The following is a 17944-nucleotide window of genomic DNA, read 5'->3' on the forward strand; positions in this document are numbered from 1 at the left end:
GAAGCACAGTACAATCTTATATAAAAATCCAGCCCGTACCTCACAGGGAATATATTACTTCGCCACTCCAAAGACCAACCGGTTAATGCTTTTTAGGGAAAAAATCGCTGTTTATTATGAGAACCATACGGAACAAACCAATACATTCTGTGGGCACAATGCAGGGTTCAAGTATGTTAAAGCAGGTGACACATATAGTAAACCTTAGAGGGTTAAATACATCACAACAAAAGCGAGCGCTCTCTCGCGTATTTCTAGACACATTTCGCGGTTTGCAGTATGACGTAAGTTACTCTCCTGATCGACAGTTGCGGTCTCATAATTAGGACATAAAACAAGAGACGAAAGAATGAGGGGCGGCAGAGATATAGGAAGAGAAAATGAACCGCAACATAAAGGTCACGAGATAGCAAGGCTTGAATGATAACTCAAGAATGGTCAGTAAGGATTAGATCGAACCTTCCGTAAGGCGGACAGATCCGGCGAGTGGCAGTTCACATCAGGGTGCCGCATGCGAAGACCAGCGAGTCCTGCAGCCTATTGCCTCTTGCTGAAACATCCGTCTGGTAAGTAACGAAAGCCAGAAGTTCCGCTAACTGTATTTTCTTCTGGGATATGACAACCTTTACTGCTATAGAAGTTCGCCGACGTTTTGGAGGAAAGCATGGCCTCCTTCTTAAGCGTCGAAGAGTAAGATGAACAAGCAAGTAGCTTCCGAAACGTCAGTGAACTATACAGCATCACATCCCAGTGTATATCATTTCTTCATATCCAACGGTGTGAGAAATTTAAACTGGCTGGCTTTTTAGCCAGCATTTGTAAGACATATTATACTGAAATATAATGAAAAATGAAAGCTGCAAGACTGAAATCTCTCGTAACAAGTACGTTCCTCTTTATCCGATGGAAATCAAAGAAATTTAACATTACTATATGGAAAACGTAAAGCCAGAAATATCTTTATGAAACGGACTGTGAAAAAAGTGACTGAAGGCCGCCTAGGCGACTACAGGAAATTTGCGCAAAGGACGTGGAAATTGACAGTTGGACCTACTGGATTTTACCTCACTACAGCTGATATCTACCTACAGCTAAAGCCGCTGGCCACAATATGCCTGAGGTTGGGAGGGCGGGTGGGGGGGAGGAAGACCCCAGAGTGTGTATTGAAAACACACGAGTGTCTGTTCAGCTGCCTGCTATGCGCAACAGTGTAGAAATGTGCTGGAAAATGTAACACGCGGTGTGCACAATAGCGAGTCAGATGGGAATGAGCAGAAACTTCAATCTGTGTGTGAAAGTCAACGTAAACCAGTTCAGTGCGGTCAGCTAAAAACTTCACGAAACGCGAAGAAACACGCAAGTGAATTAGCTTTAACAGAAAACTGCCAATGACTGGAATCTAGTACACTACCAGAACTGTGCTGGAACTCCTTATGAGTTCCGTATCGCGAATATTCAAACTTCAGGAACAATAATTCAAAGTTCAGTCAGAGGTTGTGCCAAGAAACATTGAATAAAACTGATTCCAAACTGCCGCCGATCGAGCGTTGTAACTGTCCTTCATTACCGGAGGACACAAACACAAGGACATTATTTATGGCTTCGCGTTTGAGAGCCGAGGAATGCGCTGCTGTGAACTACCAAAGAGAGCGTGAAAAGAAATAAATTTAAAAGATTTCTACGACCAAGGGGTCAAGTTCGAGTCCCGGTAGGGTCAAGTATTTTCTCTTCTCCACGTCGTCTAGACCGCCTCTGGGGTCCACCCAACCTCCTATCCAAAGGGTACCGGGGGGTATAACGGTCGGAGCGGGAAGCTGACCACTCACGTCCAGCTAGTACCGAGGTCAAGAAAATGTGGATCCATACATCCATTACCCCATACGTCTCTATAACGAAGTGCTAAATTTGATAAGCACCTTACGCGTGATATTTGTCGTCATAATGAAATTTGGCGTTACCACGGCAACAAACTGTCGAGTGTGAACAGGTTGCATAAAAGTAATGTAATAAGTCACAAGCGAGAAGTCTTCCAGTCTATCGTGTATATTCTGTGAGTATAATATTTTTATGTGGATATGTGAAATGTAGTATACTGTATAAAGGAGACCAGTTACACTTGATTATTTGTGTGTACTATTAATGGGAGATGGCGTTGAAAGTCCGTCTCGACGTAACACTCCATAACGTGTAGGGCTGGAAGGGAACACGGTTGAAAACAAGGGAGGTTAATGTAGCTGGAAAAGCTATACGGGTACATCTGATGACACGCCTCGCTGGATGCTCAAGGGGGTTGCGATAGTGGGGAGAAGAATGTAAATAAATAAAACACCCGATGCATGATAGAGCGACATTACAGAGAAAAAATAAAGTTATTTATTTTATAATTTATAAAATAAATGCTGATTTAATGACATTTAAAAATTAATGTGTAGTGCCATAAGAACCTTTATTAAAGGGAACCCTGTGTAACACGGAGCATTTTCTTGGCCCTGTACTGTTCCAACTTAAACATGTTTCGCTGCGTAAAGATAAAATCCGCAGTTATACTGAAGGGTGGTATCATTCAGGGAAGCAGGGTGACTGACTTTTACGTTATTTAGCTACCCCTCATCAACTAGTTGTTCTGTTCGGACTCGACTTGGATTAGTAGTTGCGCACTGGGTTGGCAAGGACGATGAAGTAATCTATCGAAGCTTATTTCCACGTATTACCGAGTGTTTACTTGAAAAGTGCGAGGAGCTCTAGGACAGTCTGTCCTCCGCTCGAGACTCGAACCAATGTCTATCCTGCATACAGCATAATATTAGGAACGTATAAACCAGTATTTGGAAGGTTTCCTCCCCTATGAAAATCTTAAATTACTTGCTTACTTATAGAGCTGAGCCCTTCTTGAGGAGAAGCCAAATCTGCAGCTAATTTTAAATTTCCCAGCATTTTATGGAATCACAAGGTTAATTTCCGTGTTCACAAAAGCCCTCAACTGGTCCCTATTCTGAGTGAGATCAATCCAATCCATACCATCCCATCCGATCTCTCTAAGATCCATTTTAATATTTTCCACCCACCTACGCCTTGGTCTTCCCACTGCTTTCTTTCCTTCCGGCTTTCCCACCGATATCCTATATGCATTACTCTTCTCCCACATTCACGAAAATCTCAAATAGGCCCTAAAATTATGAGTTAATTTATTTGTTACGAAATACTGGTGCTGGATTTTAGGCTCTCATAGAGGTGGTTGTGAAGATTATTACTGTCGTTTTTGGGTATAACGCCGTGTAGTCTGGTTCAATTTAAATAATGATATAGCCTCCATCTTGGTGTCGAAGAGTGAACCAAACAAGCAACGAGCAACCTTGCTGCTTTCATCTTGACCGGATCCAGAAAGAACAGCGGTAAACTTCTGTTTGACTACGAACATGGCGTAGTGTTCACCTACGTCATGTTATAACAAAAATGAGGCTTATTCCTACTTACATCAAGGATTTCGAGGTCGCTTTTTCAGAACGTACAGTACTCGGGTAGCGTACAGTGTAGATAACACACATGTACACGTACAGCAAGTGAGTGGTTGTGGTTAGCTGACCTTCAGTGGGAACGTTTCAGCCAGTAATTTCGAGGGGCGACTACTTAGGGCGCTGCCACTACCTGGGTTACACAGCGGCACTGTTCGAATGGCTGATGGTTGGGGCCTCATCGAGGTACTATCCCGGGTCTTGTCTGAAAATATACTCTGTGATTGATGAAGTGTCGTTACATAACCGAGCACGTGAGCCCAACTGCAGTGTGATGATCACTGAAGTGAATACAAGACCAGTTTTTATTCTTGGGGGAGTGGTTATTTCACGATGCTGTCAGTAGCCAGAATATACAGCGTAGAATGAGAAGACTATACGCGGAAGAGTCAGTAAATGGGGAACAAGTGAAAGTAAAGCAGCTGCAATGGACGCAAGAGATTTTCTTATGTGTATCGCTAGGTAGCAGCACAGTCCAGCCTCAGCAGACGTGCATGCGCATGTTCACAGGCTGGTTCCAGTAGTCAAAATGGATATCGGAACTGAAGGGTAAACTACCGAAGAGGAAAGGACAAAAGGACTCAATGCAAAGGATATCCATAAAGAAAAGTTTCCTGTATACAGTGGGAAGCGTTTGCGATGTAAATTGGTTGAAAACTGAGTCGATAAATTCTGTCAAGGATATATGAAATTCGCAGATGATGTCCTGTTGAGATTCCGATAGGAGCAATTGTGCAGCGAGTGGAAGAGCTGAGTCGAGCTGACAGTGTAGCAACTGCACTAGGGTGTTCCCATGGTTTAGCACACAGCATAATGCTGTGGGCACGGTGGGTGCCCAGAGAACTGAGGCCTCAGAAAAAATGAACCGAACGGGTCTGTCCTTGCAACATCTCTTACGGTATGCAAATGAAGGAGATTGTATGCTTAACAGGATCCTTACTGAGGAAGAATCGTGGATACAGCACTACCAAACCGAATCAAAGCTTGCTTCAATCCAATGGAAACATCTCAGTCCACCTTCAACCAAAAAGCCGAAAATTCCGCCAACTGCTGGAAAAGTTATGCTTACCGTGCGTGTTTTTAGATTCTCAGGGAGTACTGTTCGCCCATTTTGAGAAGCGTGGTGAAAATCTGAATTCTGCATCGTACTGTGAGGTCCTGTTGAAGTTTCGGAATGCATTTCGCAGGAAACCTCCAGGCCAACAGGCAAGAGGGCTACTGCTTCATTATGAGTTGTGCCAGACCCCATACAGCCCCAGCAACACAGGAGAATTCAAGAACTACTTGGGGAACTTCTTGAATGTCCGCCTTATAGCCCGGATTTGGCCCCTAGTGCCCTCCATCTGTTTGGGCCGCTAAAACACCGCCTTGTTAGCAACGTTTCGCTCATGACGAAGAGGTTGTAACTGGAAGTGCTGAAGGGGCTGAAACAACACTCAAACGTCTTCTGTGCTGCGGATTTCGACGCACTGGTATATTAATGTTGGTGGGGCATATGACGAGAAATAAATATCTTTCAGAGGTTATATCCATTTGTGAACTATTTACTGACTTTTCGTTCTAGATTAAAGGTGAATTAGAAAGGATTATGAAGTGGTCTTCGCTTAATAGAGGTAATATCGCGGTGTTTTCCTGGAGAAACAGCGGAAAATCACAAAAAGCCCCACAGTCAGGATAGCAGTTGTCTGTGAAAAAGTTTGTTTGGTGCTGTAAACAAAATATTCAGTTCCTTTCAAGCCCGCTCCTGGTGCATAACAAGAAATAACAAGGCAATCGTGTTACTCACACATTTATCTTTGCGGCTGATAAGAGTATCAACGACAGACCGGCAAAATTCATGCTACCGCACATAACAAACACATTTACCGAACTTCAAGCACCAAGCTATTATAAATCAGCCTGACAAGGAACCTGAATTGAGACACCAATTTTCACGAGCTCTAGATATATCAAATAAACTATTCCTGTCCTGAGTTTTCTGCAGGTGGCAGGACTTCCTGATCCTCAGAACACTTCCCACATACGCTTTTTATTAACCACGTGATCGCTCCCTATTGGTTAGCACCCCGCTCCTGTGTTTCGTCCACTCACGGCCACTGCCAGATCTATATAACAGGTGGCAACTACAATGTTTACAGAACGTCGGAAAAATTCCAACTTTCTATGCCGCGTGTTCCCGAAAGTCGTGGCCATATGATATTTCACTAAGCTGCAGAATTATTTAATTTGTAATTTAATCTATATTCCCTCCATACGTGAAAATTTCAAGGAAATTATTTACTGGACACGTTTATAATTCGTCACTACACTTCACAGCTCACTATCACCCTCAGTCACGTTGTTTGGTAGCGGCTTCCAACGACGGAGGTTCGTCTGCTTCAGGTCTCACGTCCTTACATGGTGGCAACCGTCTCAAGCGAACCTCATACTCTGACCGTTGGCTTCAGCTGTTAGCTCCCTGTCTGGACTGACTTGCAGCTACAAACCTCGAACTTCTGCTGTCAATTCTCGACTGGCTCCCCAGCCACTACTTATGTAGCCTAGGCGCGGACAGCACAGAAAACGCCATTTCAAACAGTTCCTCAATTGTTGCGTGCGAATGCTGCATAGCGATGGCTCTTGTATCGTTGATTGTTTACGAGGTTGTTGTCTGGTATCTCTGGCCCCTTATTCTTGGTGTTACGCCTCATGTCACAATACGTTCTCGCCGAAACTTGTTGCTCCGAATAGTAATACAAGTGTAACAACAAATTCAACGTGTAGTCTCAGCACTTGTTATGAAGGCTTTCGTACACTGCTATCTCCTGCTTTCTTTTCTAGCGCCACATTTTTTCCGAATGATGCGTCGAGGCTAAAATCTAAAGTCATCGCCAACGAATAGGTCTCACAAATAGTCAATCGAAAACGATTTCCTTTCCATTATATAGTACACTTCGCATAGCTACATACAAATTTCATGAGCACTCAAGGGATAGACACGATATACCGAAACAAAGGACAGTTCTCTCGTTCGTGACCTACGACGTAACACACAATCGTGTATCATGTTAATTCCATAGAGCTGCTTGCTATGGTAAATAAAATTTTAAAAAGTTCAGAGATACCTTCTCACCGTTACATATATTCAAGCATTAATTCTTTTTCTTTAATTGCTAGTGGGGTGGGACTAAGTCCCTTGTACTGCGGCCACTTCTGGCCTATTGTACCAGCCCAAGATGGTAGGTGAGGGTGATTGTGGAGCAATTGGTGGAATGAAGATTGGCAGGGGAAACCGAAGTACTCGGAGAAAACCTACCTCAGCGCCACTTTGTTCACCACAAATTCCACTTGACCAGACTCGGGATCGAATCCGGGCCGCCCGGTGGGAAGCCAGCGACTAACCGCTTGTGCTATGGCACCGCCTAACTCAAGGATTACTGCAGACCCATAATTTGCACACGCCTACTCTTCTAAAACAATACAACGTGTTTTATTTCTCACATAAGGAGACCGCCTCTTAAACCAGAAATGCATAATACGCTTTCGCACACGGCGATCTGAGGGACATCTGGAAGTCATAAGGTCATCAGATTTCTCTTATCCTCAGAAGATGTTTACAATAGAACATGTGTTTACTTGTGGTAGTATCATGAAACCCCCTTTCTACAAATATAACTCGTATTCCCTTCTTAGTGCATTCTGTTGATGCTTCCCAACGAGACCATACATCTGAAGAAGGGTGTGTTTATCGCTTACTTCTTGCTGGCTACTTGCTTGGTTAATCTTCGGTCCTGAGAGGTCCTATATTTCTACGAAACGTCGGCGAACTTCTCCCGGACTACACAACTTCTCCCTCAGAAGATTTTTTTTTTCTGTGGCTCTACAGCCCCAATTTGGGCCTAGGCCTACATCCATGAAACTCTCCGTTTCACTTCGGTTTACTAGATCTTACACATTCGGTAGGACTCTTTGGGCGAGTGATCAGCTCGTCGCAAGGCCCCTACCTGTAGACAAACACAGAAAAACGCACACAAACATCCATGCCCTGAGTGGGATACGAACCCACGATCCCGGCTTCAGATCGTGCAAAGACAGTGCAAGCCTTAGACCGCTCGGCTACCGTGACCGGCCCCCTCAGAAGATAGTACTCTTAAAACTAAAATTCACATATTAAGTTAATTCACTAAGATCCATTTCAATGTTCAATTTCACTCTGTGCTTCACACATCCAAGTAATCACAGAACTCTGCATGTAACTCTTGTTTCCAGCATCCCAGTTATGTCTCATATCAGCACAACCTATTTCTCTCAGATCCACCTTAATATTATCCCTCTATATCGTCTTCAAGTTTCCTAATACCGTTTTTCGTACGAAATTTGACACCGTCAAAACCAATTCCTTCAACATAATTTTAATATTATCATCCATTCTTCCTTAAATTTCTTTTAATTTTGCGTTGCAGTCAGTAGCTAGACCATATAGCATCGAAGGTAGCTTTACAGATAAATGATGAATTGAAAAGGATTTGAAAGGAAATGGGAGTGGATTAGTTAATGAACTAACCCTGAATTGTCATGAAGACACTGAAGAAAATCTCGAAGAAAAAAAACGTCAGTCGGAATAGGCTGGTTTATGCGGAGTTTCTAACCCAGTACCTCCCTAATCCAAGTCTGCAGGTTACAGCTTGACAACCGTGTTAGTTCTCCCTGATTCAGCTACGACAGTGATGGGCATGCATTTCTAGGTTCGTCGTTCAGTCACACACGGTTGTTTCAGCAGGCGAGGGCTACTCAAATTCAAAATAGTAATGCAGTTTCTTTCTGATGTGTGAATCCAGAGCGACCGCAATGGAGATGGAAATGTCGGACCCCAACTCACTGCAAGACAACGACGCGCCCACGGAGACGCGCATTCCGCAGCCTGCGGAAGTCACCGCAACAGACAAGGTGCCGCAAATCCTGGCTACGATAGCAGGTATGCAGTTTTGGCCTTCTGTGGTAACGACTCCCTACAGACACAGGAAACCTTCTGAGGAATACAATCTACTGGGATATAACACTGTGTACTCTGGTAGATGACAGATGTTTCGGAACATGCTGCCTCCATCTTCAGGGTAAAATAATAAGCTAAGCAAGTAACCAGAAAGAAACGGGCGGGTCTCCTTGCCTTTTGCTTTCATAACTTACTCGTCGACTCCGAAGGTGGAGACAGTACGTTATTCCGAAACGTCGGTAAACTTTACCGGAGTATACTGCGTCATATCCCAGCAGACAGGATTCTTCACGCCGCTGTGAATCTCTCAAATCCAGTGAGAACTTCTCTGATTGCCAGGAACCAAAATCAGCCGCTTGAAGAACGTGCCCCATTCACAAAGTCACATAGACTACTTTACTTAATTAGGGTCAACAGGTCAAGCAGAGTGGGATCAATGCAGAACGTGGGAAAGGGACGATTACACACATTGTGCTCGGAAAATCTGCAGCAATGGAGTCATTCGAGAAGTAAAAATGGATAATATTAGAATGGGTCTTGATCAATTAGGAAGTGAGGACGTGAACTGGATTGAACTGGCTTGAAATTTAGACTTATGAGGAGAATGCCCCTTAGGGTCCACTGTATGGTGATGAATTTCTATTCACGGATATTTACATATTTCATTTTTTTCTGCTATCCCTGTACCAGGCCGTGAAGGCCCATGGGGTTGTGAGACGTTGAGGGTCCCACATTATCTAGACAATCGGCTCACAGATGGCGGTAAGGTTGTCAGACTTATGCGCCGGCCGCGCTTTACTCCCCAGGAAAATTATTTAATTAATTGTACTGAATTCCGTTAGAGGCTGAGTCGACCCCAGAGCCATAGTGCGGCTGGAAGGATTAGGTAAATTAAAAAAAAAAACAATGACCTCATCGGGACTTGAACCCGCGAACTTCAGGCTTGTAGCATAGTGCCTCAACCAACTACGCTACCGCTCATGCTGTTATCAAATTTTCTTTATTTCTGGCCCTGCAGGTCAACTGATAACGTGAGTCAGGCTGCATGAGCGTGTCTGAGAGGTCTGCCTGCGAGGATACAAACTGCTCACGATGAGTCAGAGAACGTTATTCTGCGTGTATCTGAGAAGCTGAACTACGAACTTGTAGGTAGGTCGCACACCGGCATGCGTCAAGACACGATGTCTGCGACATGGCGCAGAGAAAGGAGCACAGTTGAAACCAATGAGATTATGAGTCATGAGCCATTATGCTGACGTCAGCTTCATGCTGACGAATCACGAATGAAGCAAGACTGCGTCTTCTGTCTCATGTCTTGACGCAGTTGGTGTGCGGCAGCCCTTATTCTTTTGTGGGTAATATAACAAAGCTATGAGTAACTGAACTAGATAGCGTCAAATGGTAAGGTGACAGATGACTGACTAATAGCAAATGATTTAGATAAACACGTTGTAGCCTGATCCAAGTACTAACCCGGTATTCGCCTGGGGGTACTGAAAAAGGAAGGAGAAAGAAAACCTGGAATACTGGATGGTCAGGCGGAGATTCGATCCTGGATACAGTTACATGCTATGGACGTTGGGCAGATTCAATTTTGCTAGAGGTGTTACAGGTTGGCTCTGACATTCGCCCGGTCCTGTTCTGTGTTGCAGCCAATATTATCGTGGTCTCAGCAGGAACCCTCCTGTCATGGACTTCGCCCGCCACTCCAATGCTGCAACACCAAGACAGTCCTTTCAGGATAACAGATCATGAAGCTTCGTGGGTTGGGTCCTTGTTGGCGCTCGGCGCGGCGTTTGGAGGGCCTCCGTTTGGTATGTTGGTGAACATGGTGGGCCGCAAGTTGGCCATCCTGGCGCTCTCACTGCCCGTCACTGTTAGCTGGATCCTGATCCTCTGCACCAGATCCGTCGCCTGGCTGTACATCGCGAGACTCGTCTCGGGTCTGACTCTCGGGGGCGTGGTCTTCGTCATTCCTATTTACGTAGCCGAGATTGTAGAGCCATCCGTCAGAGGACCTCTCAGCGCCGTCTTTCAGGTCAGCGGAAGGATTGTTAGTTTTGTCTAAACAAGTTCTATGTGTACGGCATACTTCAGTAAGGATACCCGATTGCGGTCAAATTCTGTTATAATCAGTATCATTCACAATGTCATAACTATAAAATTTACTACAACCATCAGCTCACTGTGAAGTGGGCTTTCCATTTTTCGCTTCCAATGTCTTGACCATGTTTGATTTCGTTCACATCTTGAAACAAGGTTATTGAGAAGTAAACCTGTAGGGCTTTCAAATAGCGTTAATTTCTGGAATGTAACACCGTACAATCTGGTAGAGGTTCACGAGCTACCTCCATCTTCAGGGCTGACTAGTAGGTCACGCAAGCAAACAGCAAGAACAAAGCGTACACAGATCTGTACCTTACCACGAAATGACTATAAGCTTTCTGCAGTGCACGGTGTAACATCCCAGAGATACCTGTAGCTCTCTTCATAAACACCGCTGTGAGAACCTCAAACGCAATATAAGATTCTGAATCCTGTGTAAGACACCACAAGTTGCTCAGCAATTCAAGAATTTCCCAAAATTCTATGCAACCCGAAATTTCATTACCATGTTCACAAGAAACCTCCTCTACTTTCCCTTATCCTGAGCCAGATCAAACCAGCCCATACAATCCAATCCTGTTTTTCTATAATCCATTTTAATAGCATCCTCCACGTACGCCTATGTTTTCCTAACGATCTCTTTCCTTCTCCTTTCTATCAAAACCCTACATGCATTCCTATTCTCCCAGTGCGTGCCACTTGCCTTGCACGTCACTTCCGCTTTGATTTGATCAGTCTAATTGTGTCTGGCGAAGAGTACACGTTATGCAGCTCCTCAAGATGATCTTTCTCCAGACTCCTCTTATTCCATCCCTCTCTGGTCCTCCCCTCAGCACCCTGTTCTCAAATACCCTCAGATTATGCTCCCTTAGGGTCAGAGAAGAAGTTTCTCACTTGTACGAAACTACACGAAAAGTTATACTTTTATATGTTTCAATCTACTATCCCAGAATACATGCAACGGGCCTGTTTTGTCTGGTGGATCAGGTGGCTTTCAACATCGGCATACTGTACGCCTATGTGGTTGGAGCCGCTGGTCACTACACTCTGCTGAACCTCACGTGCCTCGCCCTTCCTGTCCTCGCCGTTCTTATCTTCGTGTGGATGCCTGAGGCTCCCCAGTATCTGCTAACAAAGGACAACCGCGCAGGCGCAGCGAAGTCGCTGCAATGGCTTAGGGGCAAAAGTCACAACGTGGAGCATGAACTTCAGCAGCTGAAGGTTAGTGGCCTCCGCCCAGAAGACTTCCTTCCTGTGCGATCAGACACAAATCTCAAGTTTCACAAATTGTTTATCTGCGTCTCTTTTTTAGCCGTATTCTCCCTGGGACTATCGCTTCGGGTCGAGCCTCGACGGTTCAAACGGCTGCTGTCCACAAGCCTTTAGGCTCTTTTCACACTATACGGTTTTGGCCGCACGGCAAAAACTCGAACGGCGACATTCTTTCAGTGGAGTGAAGAAGAGCATGGCCCCTTTCACATTACACGGTGACGGCAAAATGCCGTCACTGTGCCGTGCAGCAGCCGTCCACTGCCACTACAACACACGGCGCCCGGACGGCGACCGATAACTCAGTGGTGTACGTGATCAAATGCACCCTTTCACATTAGACGGTTTTAAATCATACGNCAGGCAACAACAGAAAAGTCCCGTGTAGTCTGATATGGCGATCTTGGTATCTGTCTAGTGCTGAAAACGAAATCTAGTCGATTTCTAACGATGCCTTAACTATCCACGTCGCTATCTGATGATGGCGCACGCTCAAATATGATTTAGATGCAATATATTTACAAGTAGAAAACTTTGTGTGTATAACAGTTCCAATCTTCTGGGACATAACACAGTTTAATCTGCTGAAAGTCAACCGACGTTTCGAAGGAACATGTCGCTTCCACATTCTGTCGAGAGTTCTGTTTGCTACTTGATTCACCCTGGTTTCTCGTTTCGGTTATTTTTCGACCCTGAAGATGGAAACAACATGTTACTCCGAAATGTATATTGATTTTGAACGGACTGCACGGCGTTATATCACATTCATAACAACCGTTGTGAGAGCCTCAAATCCTACAAGTACAAATTGCACAAAGAAGTTCAGTAATGCTGAGCGCGATGCTGACGTAACCCGATATCCTTGTTATGCAGGAAGTCGCGGAGAAGGAAGCCAGGAACAGGGGTTCCTTGAAGGATATGCTGACGAGTCCATTGGCTGTGAAGGCCCTCGTGATCTCGACAGGGCTGGTGAGCTTCCAGCAGCTGGGAGGAATCTGCGTGGTGCTCTTCTACACGGAGACTATCTTCCAGGCGGCTGGCAGCAGCATGTCTGCCAGTCTCAGCGCCGTCATTGTTGGTACGGTCATGCTCATAATGTCCTTCTGCATCATGCCCATTATGGATCGGGCAGGCCGGTAAGTAACAGCTGGCATTCGCCTGGAAGTAATTAGCTTAGTGCGGGGTGGAGTCCAACTGGGTCCACTGATTGGCCTATTGTAGCCTGCCCCGAGTGATTATGATGATGGAGAACTTGGTGGAATGAAGATTGGCAGGGGAAACCGAAGTACTCGGAGAAAACCCGCCCCAGCGCCACTTTGTCCACCACAAATCCCACTTTACCAGACCCCGAGATCGAATCCGGGCCGCCGCGGTGGGAAGCCAGCGACTAACCGCTTGAGCTATGGCGCGGCCTCGCTTGGAAGTAGCTTGAGTAAAACCACGCCTTTGCTAAATTACCTACTTCGCACACTTCAGTTTAGTTAGCAGCGCTGTTACCAGTAACACGGCATGTAGTGTATAGTGAGAAATGGCACAAGGGTAACTAATGCTGTAATGAGAACCCGTCACGTTGCACTCACTGGAGCCGCTCAACTAACTCACCAAGCAAGTAGCACCAGAAAGAACAGCATCATAGGTACAGAAGCCTTGCATTCCATACGGTCCTGAGGCATTTCAATCAAATTCAAGGTACAATCCACTTTTCTGATGTGCTTATGCATATCTTTACATTAATATTAGTAGTTGTGTATAAAGGTAAAGTTTCCCTATCCTTAACTCTTCAAGCACTAAACCACGAAGATGTATGGGGGAGTGGATGTATAGATCCATGTATTCTTGAACTTAATACTAGTTGGAAATTAGTAGTCAGCTTCACGCCCCGGCCTCTTTACCCCTGAAAAAAAGCTCTCGGTTCTCATGCGATAGGAGGCTGGGTGAACCAGAGAACGAAGTGGAGAAGAGAAAAAGCTTGCCCGTACAGAGACCCGAACTCCGACCCCCTCGGCCTTCCATCTCATAACTAGTCGCAATGCCGACTGCGCTATCTCGGCTCCCCATGTCCATACACATATGTACATTAAAATAATGTTAAAAAATTAACATCGCGTTCGCATAAAAAATAAGATATACAGTGAAACACTTTTGGTAAAGTACATACGTATATATACCTGATGAGACAAGGTAAATGTTGTATTTGAGACTGCAATACATATGTATAAAACTATTTATCTGAGACATATATTATGTTTCTGGACAATATCCATCTTCCTATTATTACAGATTTTATAGAATTAAAGTTACGAGGTTTGGGTCACCTTCAGTGATACAACATTCATGCAGAATTTCGTAAAAATTGGTCCCTCTTTCCAAAAGTGGGAATGGGGACACACAGACAGCGCCGTATGTCCACAAGGTCTGGGTCGTGCTGTCAGTATCTAAGACTACGAGTATATAGCGCCGAACGGTAGGATAGTTAATGAAGTAGGAGGATGTGGAAGGGAACGATGATGGACGAATCGAGGAACAGCTCAGTCAGCATTGCTGATATGCCGGCCCACAAGCCCTTCCCGAATACGCGTGCTCAGCGTTACCCCTACCCTTTCCTCAAGGAAAAAGAACAACCTAAACGTAGATCTGTCTCCGTGAGACAGTTACACCTTAGCAAGGCTCTAAGCTGTTTTGCGGTTTGACCATAGGCGCGTCTTGCTGCTCGTGTCCACCTGCGTCGACGCACTCAGCATCCTGGTGCTGGGCCTCTACTTTCTGCTGAAGGAGCAGCTTCACCGAGACGTCACGGCCATCAGCTGGCTACCTCTCGTGTGCCTCGTCACGTACATCGGAGCGTACTGCCTGGGGATCGGGCCCCTGCCCTGGGTCGTAATGTCCGAGGTGCTTCCTCCCAACGTGAAGGGCAGCGCGGGGGCCATAGTGACCTCGTCCTGCTGGATAACCTCCTTCATGCTCACCAACAGTTTCCAGACCTTCACAGACTACGTGGGCAGGTACTGCGCCTTCTTAGTGTTCGCCCTGCACTCACTCATCGCAGCACTGTTCGTGTACTACAAGGTACCCGAGACCAAGGGAATATCACTACAAGAAATCCAGGATAGACTGGCTGGGAGGAAGGAGGGAAACATCAACGGCTCAGTTTCGATATAAGCCCTTGTGAATTAGGTCGAGAGAAATTCAAGCAAATGAAATAATTTGCGAGTCCTCGATATACAGTAGCACCTCTGTTCTAAGTCGAAAAGTCGTCAGTCGGGTTTGTTATAACACAGACGTGCGGGGTTACGCTCCTGGACCTAACGGTACAGATTCATATTTCGATACTGTAATACCTGTCACTCTACAGTTCCATTCATTATATTGTAAAATTAATAAATGGACGTCACATAGTATAGCACTGAAGGCTCAAACTTCTTAGAGATAATATATAAAATAATTTAATAATTTAAAATTGTTTGTTTGTGTTGCAATTCGAGCATTTATAATTTTTTTATTTTTTTATTGTAAATAAAAATAAAATAAAATAAAAAATAAATTAGAGCATTTATAAACTTTTTTATTTTGTTTTATTTAAATAAAAAAATAAAGTATATAAATGTTCGAATCGCAACACCAACGATACATTTTAAAATATTTTATAAAATTTATAAAAAATTAAATTAAAATTTTACCAGAATCCGACCTCTCCAGCCTCTCTTCAATTTAAGACAGGAGACCCCTGATTATGGGAGATTTTGGGATGTACACACCTTAAGCAGACAACCATACGGAGGAACTTACCTGTGAGGTCAATGATCTCTCCCATATGGCCTTCCTATCATGTATACAAAAAATCCCATCTACTATGGAAACGTAGGCGCGTCATGGTCCGTTCATGACGTACACTCCTACGTAATCATTAGAAATTTACAAAATTGTATCGTCACGTAATTTTATGGGGTATGACTAAAAATGAGATTCGGAATGTTGACCGGATTTATTGGACTCCTTGACACAGCGCGTCACTACAATCTAGAATTCACTATTACACACACTAGTTACACAGTCAGATATTTACTAGCCGTTGCTTGGTAGCGGCTTCCAACGGCGTACGTTAACCTTCCTCTGGGTTCCCGAAATGTCCCTGTGCCTCAGGTACCAACTTCTCACAGCAACAGCTGACAGCAGTTGAACCGCAGCAGTTCTCTTGCTGAATCTAACTCACTAGCCAGCTGACTCAAAGTCAAAATTACGTTACGATCGACGACCAGTCGGCCAGTCCGTCTTGATGTCAAGCTCTCATCTGGGACAAGACCAAATTTTTGTCAGCGTTGCAGTGTAGATCATGTGTGGCGTCCTCACTGACGAGAGGACGAGCCTGTCGTTTACAACTGCTGCTTGGCCCTCGCCAGCGCAGTCATATTTACCGAAAATCAGTAGTATATATCATCTATATTTACAATTTTACATGTTGGAAACAAACTGATCGGTCAGTTAGTTAAGTTGCTGCTGGCCTTCGCCAGTATAGTCATTCACATCTTCAGTCTCTTCATGATCCATGACCAAGATTTTTATTACATTCTAGATATGTACGTGTATCGAAATGGGGCCTCAAAGAAAGTCAAAATCAAAGTTATGTTACGACCGATGATCAGTCGGCCAGTCTGTCTTAGTGTCAAGATTCATCTTGGGCCCAAGACCAGATTTTTGTTACTGTCAGACGGTTCCAAGTTTGTTGATGTGAAGCGCCCTCTCTGACGAGAGAGGTTCTCGCCAGAACTCCCGGTTATAACATCTCGGCATGCACCACATAGAAAACAGTTTTTCTATTGCTGAGTGCGTGCGTTTTGGGGGCATAACCTAGCAACGACCGCTGTTTACAGAGTCACCGCTTAGCAACGGGTCTATACGCCACAATATTAATCTTATGTGAATTTAATTTAACAAGGAACTTTATAATATTTCTTAAAAATTAGCATATTCTATAAATGTGTACGTAACTTAAAATACAAATGAGATTAAAAATCCAGTCATGTAACTGTTATTTCAAACGGTTCCCTTTTTCTCACACAAAGCCTCTGCTCCCTGTATCCATGAATGCATGAGGGGTAGGCCTACTCGGCCCTTGCACCGCGACCTACAGTGGTCTATTGTGCGTTCCATGTATCCATCCGCATCGAATACATCAACGGAAACATTTGGTATCGCCTGCAATTCCTTGATTAGACTTCCCGCATCGTAGGTGTGCCGGAGAAGTTGCCGCATGATCACGGCGATAGCTGTAAAACGGTTTCAATCATACAGGACTTCAAGCTCAGCACTGCACATTTGGCAGAGTTCGAAGAACCCAGTCCACTTACAGGGATTACAGCTTACAGGGAAGCTGATTTATCACCTGCCCAAGGGTTTCTTCGTACGTTTGTGGCGCGCAAAGTAAAGCGTGCAGACAGTTCGAGCAATGTCGGATTGTTCCAAATTTTGTACTTTCTTCTGGGATGTGACGTCGTGTATATCTGATATGAATTTTATTGACATTTCAGAGGAACATAGTGCCCTCATCTTCAAAGTCGAGAAATCAGCCAAAGAGCCGACAAGAAACAGGCAGCGTCCCGTGCTTCTACAGTTGAGACGTGCCGATAGACAAAGGCAGGCTTTCATATATACGCGTTTATTTCGTACAGTTGTGCAAATAGCGAATAGTAAGAAAGAAAATACTAAGATATTTGGTACAGATACGTCTGTAGCTTTCATCCAAATCCTGCTATACACACAACTGTTTTCCTACGACGAAATAAAAATGATTTCAATTTTATTCTGCAGTATAAGCTGTTTGCAATATAAAATTTATAACACCCGTTCCTTTATTTTATTTACCCCGCTTTTATGTAGAACATATGAAAGTACTCAACTTTTTATGTAACTTGAAATAATGACACTATTTAAATGAAAATAATCAATTTTCTCACACAAAATTATAAGAACTCGTGGTAAGGAAACTAATTAAGCATTAGGCCATGAAGGCGCATGTGGAAGTGAATGAATAGATCCATATTTTCTTGACCTCGGCACCAGTTGGAGATCAGTGGTCAGTTTCACGTCC

At 44.4% G+C, this 17944-nt stretch overlaps 1 protein-coding gene across 3 annotated transcripts; it reads left to right on the plus strand.

Annotated features, from left to right (window-relative positions):
* Positions 1–434: 434 nt before the first annotated feature.
* LOC111870968 (facilitated trehalose transporter Tret1) lies at positions 435–17582 on the plus strand. Of its 3 annotated transcripts, none has more exons than XM_023863658.2 (6): positions 435–566; positions 8330–8466; positions 10137–10522; positions 11578–11811; positions 12733–12995; positions 17385–17582. In XM_023863658.2, the coding sequence occupies exons 2-6, from the start codon at positions 8340–8342 to the stop codon at positions 17392–17394; spliced, it is 1020 nt and encodes a 339-aa protein (XP_023719426.1). In that variant the 5' UTR covers positions 435–566; positions 8330–8339; the 3' UTR covers positions 17395–17582. The 3 variants fall into 3 exon arrangements, with proteins under 3 accessions (XP_023719426.1, XP_023719424.1, XP_023719425.1); XM_023863656.2 differs by lacking the exon at positions 17385–17582 and adding an exon at positions 14556–15351 and having other exon boundaries at positions 436–566; XM_023863657.2 differs by lacking the exons at positions 435–566; positions 17385–17582 and adding exons at positions 1816–2050; positions 14556–15351.
* The last annotated feature ends 362 nt before the right edge of the window (positions 17583–17944 follow it).

Source organism: Cryptotermes secundus, unplaced genomic scaffold (assembly GCF_002891405.2).
Source record: "Cryptotermes secundus unplaced genomic scaffold, Csec_1.0 scaffold1044, whole genome shotgun sequence".
Lineage (NCBI taxonomy): Eukaryota > Metazoa > Arthropoda > Insecta > Blattodea > Kalotermitidae > Cryptotermes > Cryptotermes secundus.

What these genes read in the sequence shown, in the direction of transcription:
- LOC111870968 (XM_023863656.2), top strand. Translation starts at nt 8,340, where the DNA reads ATGGAGATGGAAATGTCGGACCCCAACTCACTGCAAGACAACGACGCG. An exon ending in ATGAACTTCAGCAGCTGAAG is followed by an intron (nt 11,812 to 12,732) that starts GTTAGTGGCCTC and finishes CTTGTTATGCAG; the next exon opens with GAAGTCGCGGAGAAGGAAGC. An exon ending in ATTATGGATCGGGCAGGCCG is followed by an intron (nt 12,996 to 14,555) that starts GTAAGTAACAGC and finishes GTTTGACCATAG; the next exon opens with GCGCGTCTTGCTGCTCGTGT.